The 10101-nt window shown below is 37.2% G+C and overlaps 1 protein-coding gene across 1 annotated transcript in view; it reads right to left on the bottom strand.

Annotated features, from left to right (window-relative positions):
• Positions 1–10101, bottom strand: part of cgna (cingulin a) — a gene marked incomplete at its 3' end in the record, with an annotated part of 28597 nt that overhangs the window by 17056 nt on the left and 1440 nt on the right. The window contains 6 exon segments of the mRNA XM_014009695.1: positions 565–676; positions 822–943; positions 2255–2353; positions 2456–2525; positions 3287–3357; positions 3489–4353. Of these exon segments, the coding sequence (XP_013865149.1) occupies positions 565–676; positions 822–943; positions 2255–2353; positions 2456–2525; positions 3287–3357; positions 3489–4353 (1339 nt within the window).

The following is a 10101-nucleotide window of genomic DNA, read 5'->3' as shown; positions in this document are numbered from 1 at the left end:
ATATTTACAGATTAGTTATATATTTACAGATTAGTTATATATTTACAGATTAGTTATATATTTACAGATTAGTTATATATTTACAGATTTGTTGTAACGTATTTACAGATTTGTTGTAACGTATTTACAGATTTGTTGTAACGTATTTACAGATTAGTTATATATTTACAGATTTGTTTTAACGTATTTACAGATTTGTTGTAACGTATTTACAGATTTGTTGTAACATATTTACAGATTTGTTGTAACGTATTTACAGATTTGTTGTAACGTATTAACAGATTTGCTGTAACATATTAACAGATTTGCAATGACATTTTGTACAGTTAGTTTTCTTTCTGATTCAACTGCTTGTCATTTGAACTGTGTTTGGTGAATGTAAAAATAGTTTCCTTGTGCTTTTAGCCAAGATTCTTAACTTTATTTTGATACCAAACATGTCCAGGTTCAACTGACAGATCTTAAGTTCACAGAAGTTAAAAGAAATAGAAAAGGGAAAAAAGCTGTTTTGTCCCCGGTACCGGGGGCATGGGGCTCAAGAGGTCGAGGTTCTGTCTGTGGTACCGTTCTGCCGTCACTTTCTCTTCTCAGTTCCTCCTGAAGCTCAGCCAGCTGGTCCTCCAACTCTCTGACTCGTGTTTCAGCGTTGCCTCTGTCCATCCTCAGCTGGGTCAGCCTGTGAGGCAGGAGCACACTCTCACATCCGGCCATGACTCTGTCAACTCAATCACTTTTGTTTCTATTGTCAATAAGATGCTGCTGTCAGCAAACCGTCACACTTCTGACTTACAGTGTGTGTGTGTGTGTGTGTCTCCTCTCACTCTGATTGTGTTTCATTTAATTCTCTCTTCTTCCGATCCAGCGTCTCCTGGAGTTGCAGATTTTCATCCAGACAGGACTCCAGCTCAGCTTTCAGCACAGGGTCAGAGCTGCTAACAGACTCCTGCACACGAGCAGACATGATGAATAAATGAGGGGAAGTGAAACACGAGACTTCAGGTGGAATAAATAATTAGTCTTTAGGAATAAAAACTCTGCAGTGGGCTTCCACACTGATCAATACATGTAACAGTTTAAGGTATTAAGAGTTATTTGAACTTAAGTCTTGTGGAGTTTTTTTTAAACCAACACAGAAGGAGTTCTGAGTGTGTTTGTGTGCACCTCTACCCAGGCCAGAGGGGCTTTATGGTTTAATCTGAGGATTAATCTGAAGCACACTCCATCTAATGCAACTAATTAGTCCTGGTTAGATTATTTAAAAAAGGCATAAAACTCAGAGGAGTTACTACCCTCATTAAAGAGAAGGTTAAATAAAATAATGTCTTATTCTGAGAAGACTGGCAGGAAGTGTTTGTGTGTTTCTGGATTTGATCCATGTGATTAAAGCAGTTCTTCCTCACATCCCACTGACAGCTTGAACTGACAGATAAATACATGCTGATCTAAGCCACAAGTGTTTTTAATAATCTGCATACTTTACCCTGATTATTAGGGATGCACCGATATGAAAATTTCAGCCAATATCGATATAATTATTGCTGTTCTGGCTGATAACCGATATTTACTGATTTTACACAAACACACAAATTATATTATATAAATTTATGCACAAACACAGCATCAATATCACTATCATGATCAAACAGATGCAGCTCAACCAACCATTTCCTCTTCCAAAACAGAAACTCAAAGATAAAAAGTGGGAAATCAATATCAGAAATTACCGATACTGATATGAATGCTGATATATCGTGCATCCCTACTGACTATAAATGTTTGGTAATACGATTAGACTTCACCCAAGTTTAGAATAGAATAGAATAGAATAGAAACGAAACAGCCTTTATTATCCCACAAGGAGAAATTCAGGTGTAGCAGCAGCAGCAGGTACATACATCAATCCACAGAAACAGTATATTACTATGTGACATTATCAATTGTAGCAATAATAAAATTAAAGATAATAACAATAACAATAAACATAGATCAAAATAAAAGTAAGAATAATCATTACTGTAACGTCTATTAAGATGAAGTTGAGTAAAATGAAGAATAAAGAAAGATACTGTGCAGAAATATATAAATTACAGGAAAAAAGCAGTCATGACTCATGATCTGAGGGGGTGTGCAAAATGATTTGAACTCAGTTATTAAGTCCAGTACAGGAAATAAATAAATAAATAAATAAATAAATAAATAAATAAATAAATAAACGACGTACAATTTAATTTTGATGAATAAAAATAGAGCTCACCCTCCTCCTCTCCTCCTGCAGGGCAGTTTGAAGTTGAGCCACCTTTGTCTGAAGCTCCTTTTTGTCTCTGACCCAGTCTTCACGGGGGCTTTCATTAGGCTGCAAAAATAAATAAATAAATAAAACAGTACATGTAAACTTTTTTTTTTGTTAAACAAAAATAAACTCAGTAAATGGAGTCATGTCAGGAAAAGAACAAACCATTATGCTCTGAATCTTCTGAAAGATGGTTTTAACTTTGTGCCTGATGACAACGTCACTTTCACTGGACCTACAAGAACAAAAAGTAGTTCCTTTTCAGGGTTCCTACAGTTTAAGACAAGTTAAATCTAAGACTTTTTAAGACTTTTTAATGCCAAGTGAAATTAAATTTAACACCAATTTCATAATAAAACAAAATGAAAAAAAAAACTGTGGCAGAAACTCATGAATCAAAGTATTTTTGGTTGAAGTATTCAAATATTGCTAACAGACCAATTGTTTTTATCCATATCTTAACTATAGCAGAAACATTCTTAGCAGTCAGTTTTTAAACTTAATTTAATTTCTGGAAATTCTCTAACGACCCAAAATTTGGAGTTTTAGGACCAATAGTGGGTTCTCAACCCCAGTTTGCTGTAAATGAAACCTTAAAGTGCACGTGACATCAAAATTTGTAAGATATATGAAGGCATTTTTGGAAAGACAACATTATTAATATATTAGAAAATGAATTTCACACTGCTCAGATGAACAGTTGTTGAGATATTTGCATGTGAAACAACAGGAAGTGATGTCAAAGGGGAATGTCTGCATGTGAATATTTAAAAAAAATTTACCAATTATTTTAATATTTGAGATGAATTACAACATTTTTAAGACCTCTGAAGATTGATTTAAGACCTTTAAGGCTAATTAAGGTCTTATTTTTGGATTGATGAATTCAATGACTTTTAAGACTTTTTAAGGATCTGCAGGAACCCTGGTTTTATTAGGTCAACTAAATTCAGCAGTAAAATAAAACCTAAACTAAATAAAAACGTGCGTCTGTACCCTTGTCTCAGGATGTTGTACACAGTCTTCAGGAGCTGCTCCTCCTCGATGCTGGTCTCAGAACTCTGAACCTGGTCCAGCAAAAGGTCAGGGGTCACCTTAAGACAGATCAGAAAACTCTTGCCATGTTGCCTGCTTGGTGGTGTTTAGAGCTCAGACAAAGGGAGCACGCCAAAGCAGAAATTGTTGTTGTTGTTTTTACCTGTGGGTCGATCAGATCCACCTGCAGCGGTTCTTTAGGCGTCCACTGATTGGCCGAGTGTTTGGGAGCTTGGAGCGGAGCCTGGCCTGGTCTGGAGCTGCTGTAGGTTGAAGATGGAGGTGAGGTGTAGGGTTTGGGCGCGACGTGAGGAGACGGAGCTCTGGGCTGCTGAGGTGCTGGGGGCGGTCCTCTCTGCTGACCTCCAGGTGTGGCGCCGTCAAACCTGTTCCTGAGCCTGTCGACTGAAGTCAGCCTTTGATTGGAGCGGAGCTCGTTTGTTTGTTGAGGAGGGTCCGGGTCCCTCACTGACCCCAAAGACCTGTTCAGCCCTGCCTGGTATGAACCCCCCCACATGTTGCTGTCCACCCTCCCCTCTCTACCACCCCACGTGTCCTCCCTGTCTCTCCTGACTCCAACTCCTCCGTCCAGATTCCCGTAGCTCCCAGACTTTCCATCCCCAGGTGGTCTAGAAAGCTGGAAATCCTCATGGCCCCCTCCATCCCTGTCTAGTAGTGAGCCGTGGGACTGAGCCCGGCGTAGCCCCCCTCCCTGCTCCACACTTCCATCTTCCCCCTGGCTCCCTGGATCTGCCTGGTCTTTCCTCCTGGGAAGGCTGCGGTAGCTGGTGGCATAGTCGGTCCTGAGCTGGACCCCGTAAGAGTCCCCCTTCTGTCCGTTCTTCAGGACGACGTACGGCTGGCCATCGATACCCTGCACCCGGACCGCTACGCCATATTTGGACTGAGGCTTCAGCGCAGGCTGGGATAATGGCTGCCCCCCGCCTCTGTCACCGAGATCATTAATGAAGCGGATCTGGACACCGTGGTCCACCGGGGTCTTCTGTCCTGAAGGCCGTGTGCTCATCCTGATAACACAACAAAGAAGAAGACAAGAACGGGGAAAAAATGACTAAAGCAGAACGAGGAGCGGTACTTTAAGCTTAAAGCTACTCGAACAAAAGACAACAAATCTGCCATAATGTAAACAAGTTTAAACAAAACCATTAAAGGAATCACTTCTCAAAACACGTCGTCACAGTTTAAAACATTTCCTCCAAGGTTTAAAACAAAAGGAAAATGCTTAAAATACAGTTTGTGTAACTTATGAGATCTGAGCGTTCAGAAAGAAACAAGTTTCTGTTTTAAACAGGGCAGAGGAAAAGAACAATTAAAAACAGAATGGTTTCTGAGATATTTTATTGTTCACGTGACAACTTCTGACAAAACGGCACGTCGTGAAGAAAAACTCATTAGCATAAAATGTGACCATCAGATAATAGTTTTAAAAGGATTAAATATGTGAAATATGTCACGCATCACATCGAAATGAGGATTAAGTCAAATTTGGTCAAAATGACCTAATCTTATTTTCAGATTCCTGCTTTAAAAGTTACATTTTGACATTTAGATCATCCTGATATAATTAGATCTAGAGATATTATTTAATTTGCCTTGTTGGTTACAATAACACATAAATATTTGGTCTAAATCCTAATTTTATGTCATTTTATTGAGGATTTTTTTGTCACCTTTAAGGCGTTTTTCCTCAAAATCGGGAATTTTTGTTGCTATTGCTCAAAAAAGTGCTTCAAAAAATTTTAGTTTAATATTTCAGACAGTTCATTGAAATGATACATGGATAACACATTTATTAGTTATATTTTGACAAACTGTAATTTTTGCAAGTGTTTTAATCAAAACACTATCTGCCTGTTTCTCCACATACAACTTTTAGACTTAATCCTTGTTTCGATGTGACGGCTCACATAAGACGAGTGAACGGAGTGAGGCAGAAAATCACTTTTAATGTGTATAACCTACAGTACAAACACACACTGCCTTAGGAGGTAAACTCTACTGAATGTGTGCAGATAAAACTCAAAAAACAGAGTATAAAAACATCCCACAGAATGAAAAACCTGCAGGAAGAGATGAAACGTACCAAACAAAAGCCCACAGAGCTGACAGACATGACAAATGTTTACTTTTGATTGGGGGTTTTTTTTTGGGTTGAAACTGCAGCAGACTGAACTAGAAAGGTTTAATCTACTCAAAACTTTACATCAATTTTAACAGTCAGCTTTTGGGAAATTATGACATCACCTTTTACTTCTAGTAACTAAAATAAAATAAAATATAAAAAGATGTTACTGCAGTTTGTCCATCAGACCTGATTAGGATCAGCTGGTAACATTTTTTACTTTCTTTTCTCTTTATCCTAATGATATTTACATAAAAAAATGTAAAAACTGTAACTAACTTTTAATAAAAAATGTCTATAAGTAATTTGGTAAAAGGGCGCCACACATTTCCAGGCTCTGACACTGGGTTTCTGTCTCCTGACTGATTGTTTGAACTTTGTTCTTGTTGCAGTCCATTAGTCATTAACCAGAGAGTACACACCCTCACATGACGCTCCCTTTACACAACACTTTACAAACTCAACAGTTTCTACTCACAAAGGCAGAAACAATTAATATCCTGAATATAAACAGGTGTCGTCCCAAATAACGCACTGCTCTTTTGGTTAGCTGCAGTATTCATGGCCTCTGACGTGTTTGTGTTTTAACTTTTCTCCTTAAAGGAAAATTCTCTAATATTTTTCCTGTTGAACACTTCGATCAGCTGAAACAACTTCACATGAACCGAGCTTTTCACGAACTGTCTCCAGTAACTGTGAGTGTTTTAAGGTGGAACTGTGAGTGTTTTAAGGTGGAACTGTGAGTGTTTTAAGGTGGAACTGTGAGTGTTTTAAGGTGGAACTGTGNACTGTGAGTGTTTTAAGGTGGAACTGTGAGTGTTTTAAGGTGGAACTGTGAGTGTTTTAAGGTGGAACTGTGAGTGTTTTAAGGTGGAACTGTGATTGTTTTAAGGTGGAACTGTGAGATGTTTCAGTGAGCTGACAGAAGCAGAGCAGAGCTCCCTCCTGACCTCTCCACCACACACTTCACCGTCAACACCTGAGGTGAGCGACAGAAAGAGAGGGCGAGGTGATGAAACAAAAACACTCGTTTTCTTCTCTTATCAGCTCCTGGAAGGAGAAAATCCAAAGTCGAACTGTGTCTGTGAGCAAACCTGCCTCCATAAACCCACATGCAGCTGAAACAACCAGTATTCAGTCGAGTTTCATCTGAAACATCAATCCAATGCCAACGCCCACAAAAAGGACTTATTTAGGAGCTTAAAGTGACCGTGACATTAAATGTTTGAAATAAACTTGAATGCATTTTTGGAGAGAAAACATTAACATGCTGTAAAACAAACTTCACACTGCTGAGATGAACAGCTGTTGAGATATTTGCATGTGAAGAAATAGGAAGTGATGTCAGAGGGGAATGTCTGAACAGAGCGTTGTTACAACAGCTAACACAAAATACACAAAAAATACAAAATACAGTAAAATCTGATGTTTCTTTAGATTATTTTGAGTCACTATCAGAGAGATGAAGAAGGGTTAAAGTTTAAATAATATTGTTTTAATAAACAAAGACCAGAGTTTATTTTACTAATGAGTTCCCCTTTGATGTCACTTCCTGTTTCACTTTGGCTGAACCAAATTCAAAATAAAATGGGCCAGTTATGTGACATAATGGGTAAAATCATGTGTACTATGCCAATTTTCTTAAGTATAAAGATGTTTTCTTTGACTTTTTGTATTTGAAGGATATAAATGTCACAGGTACTTTAATGCAAAGCAGTTTTGATAATGAAGTGTGTAATAATAACAACAACAATAATAATAACAATAAAAAACAACAACAACAATAATAATAATACAAACAATAACATACGGACTGTCCTCACACTCATACATACTCCGTATATAATCTGTATATAATCTGTATATAATCTGAAAATCTTGCCATTAACTATCTTACATTGTAAATCTACTAATATACAATTCATTCCTAACATTCTGTATAATCTGTATAATCTGTATATGTGCACATAGCTCCCATATTTCTTTATTTATATTATATTGTTTTTATATTGAACACTTTATTTTTATAACAACCTTTGCACACCTGTAAATACATATTAAACCCTGTATAGCACTTCTGGATAGATGCAAACTACATTTCGTTGCTTGTACTTGTGACGGTGCAATGACAATAAAGTTGAATTCTATTCTAACAACAACAACAACAACAACAACAACAACAACAACAACAACAACACAGTCAAGAGCAATAAAAAGAGCAAAAAACAATGTTTCTGTAAAGTTTGGGTGAAGTAATGACACGAGAACATGTAAAAGGTATCTAATGTGATTATGTATAATCCACACACAGACCCAGTTTCCATGTCTGCAGGGTTGATCTCTTTTTCCCACCCTTTGGGAAGCAGACAGGAAGAAACACGTCACAATACATGTGTGAAGTCATGCATGAAGTCTGCAGCCCAGACTCATCCTGTCATACATGACTAATTGTTCCAAGGATCTGTAATTAAACTAAGTTATAAAACAACACGTCTAAAACGTGACATGCTCGTCTGAAGCAGGTGAATCTGCAGTCGGGTTTTTTCTAATTAAAGAAAGCAAAGAGTCGAGCACAAACTAGGCTTCCTCTCCTGAACCCATCAGTTTTTATATTATTTGTGTCAGGGGAAGAAAACAACTCAGGGGATGGGAGAGTTATGGGAAACATGTCTTTGTCCAGCTGATGTGGAGCAGAAAACAAGAGCAGCAATCCTGAGAATGTAACAAACTAAATTAATTAATTAAAAATGTTCCTCCTCAATGCTTTCTCTGTCTCCAAACCATTCTTTAAAGATTGTTTTCCCAAAGCTAATATCTTTGTTTAGTCTGAGACTTTTGGTCCAAATAGTTGTAATTCCATAGAGTGAGCTCTTTGATTACAGCTAATTAATTAGGCTGATTATTATTTCATCGTTTGAAAGGAGTCAACACAATAGCTGAGGTATAACAACAACAAAACTCTGACACATTTGTCAGTGCAGATGGATTTAAACGTGGATTTATATTTTGGATTTTCTGTTCTCAGTAATTTAGTTCATGTAATATTATTAAAAGTGCATGACTAAATCACAGCAGTAAATATTTGTAGAGTTAAAAACTATTTATATGGTCATGACCTTTTATGACCAGGTTTTAAAACTGCTTTGTCACCCTGTACATCATCCAATAAAACAATATCAGCAGAATATAGTGACGGTGGCCATCCCACTCTTTGGTTGACCATTAAGAATGACATCATCAAGGCTTGCTTGCATTTCTGTAAGTTTTTTCTCCAGCAGCCATTATCCTGCAGTTCTGCTGACCAGCCCCCTGCCTCTGACCTCAAATTTAATTTTCACACAGTAGATTGAACTGGAGCTGCGCCCCCCCTCTAAGATCAGAGACAGAGTGGAAAATAAAATTAAGAGACGACAGCATGAGGAGAGAAAAAGCCCTGTCTGGAGTCAGGAAGTGTTTTTGCTGATTTGTGAGGACGACACCAAACCTCACATGACAAAACACACAGATATTTTAATCTAAAACTTTAATCTAAAACATTCCCACATTTAGATTTTCTGTATGCAGAGGTAAACGCATCAAACTATTAAATACTTCATTTATCCAAAGAAGAAGAAACAACCATCATCTTTTTTCACAGAGGGTAACTTGGCTGTTTCTTTAAAAGTGTCGAATATTGGCTGATTTTAAAAGTATATGCTGATTTAAGAGTCTGGTTATAACCTGATAGCTAGTGCTGAGTGATAACACGTGGTCAATAAATTCATCAGCAGTTTGGCAGTAATAATCAGAACATTTTCTCCTGCTCCTTATTTTATTTAACCTTTATTCCAACAGGCAAAACATTAACAACAATTTCTTATTTACAATGTTGCCTTTCAGATAGGTAAAACAAATCAATAATTATCTATATCGACTGATATGAAACACTTGTGATACATTTTTCAGCCATATAGTCCTGCCAAGACGTCTTACTTTTGTCCTATAAAAACTATATTTTGAAAAAGACAACATAAAACAGTACTGACTGAAGAGAGTCTTTATGTTGAGGGACAAGTGAAAACAGCAAATATCAGCCTTAATAACTCACCAAGCCTTCCTTCAATCTGTCCTAAACCTGGGAAAACAGCTTTTATGTTTAATCAGTTACTTCTTAAAGGTCAATTAGATGTTTTTACTTCTAAATGAAGCATTAAGCTTTGAAGGCACACCTGGTTTTCAGTGACACAAGTCCTTTTCTCTTGGCTCTTAGTGAACAGACTTGGTCCTGAGAGTATTTCTCCTCTCAGTTACAGTCTGGAGCTAAAACTAAACCCTTGTCCTTTCGCCAAACTTGTTACTTTCTCCTCTTTCACACGCAAACAAACACACATTTATTCCTCCGTTCACCAGCACAGCTTCAGTGTTACACTGTTGGATAAAGTAACACAGTGAAAGTGATACTTGAGTAAAAGTATCTTACCAAAAAAAATGGACTTTGGTAACAGTTAAAGTCTCCTTTAGGAATATTACTTGAGTAAAAGTGTTAAAGTATGTGATATTTGTTGTAGTTAAGTATTAAAAGTCAAAGTGTAGATTTAAAATGATCAGTTAGATTTTCTGTAAGGACATTTATTAGGAGGTGACCTCCCCAAAA

This window comes from Austrofundulus limnaeus, unplaced genomic scaffold (assembly GCF_001266775.1).
Source record: "Austrofundulus limnaeus strain Quisiro unplaced genomic scaffold, Austrofundulus_limnaeus-1.0 Scaffold60, whole genome shotgun sequence".
In the NCBI taxonomy this organism is placed as follows: Eukaryota; Metazoa; Chordata; class Actinopteri; order Cyprinodontiformes; family Rivulidae; genus Austrofundulus; species Austrofundulus limnaeus.
Note: the sequence above shows the minus strand (reverse complement) of the source record. Positions and strands in the feature narration are given on the sequence as shown.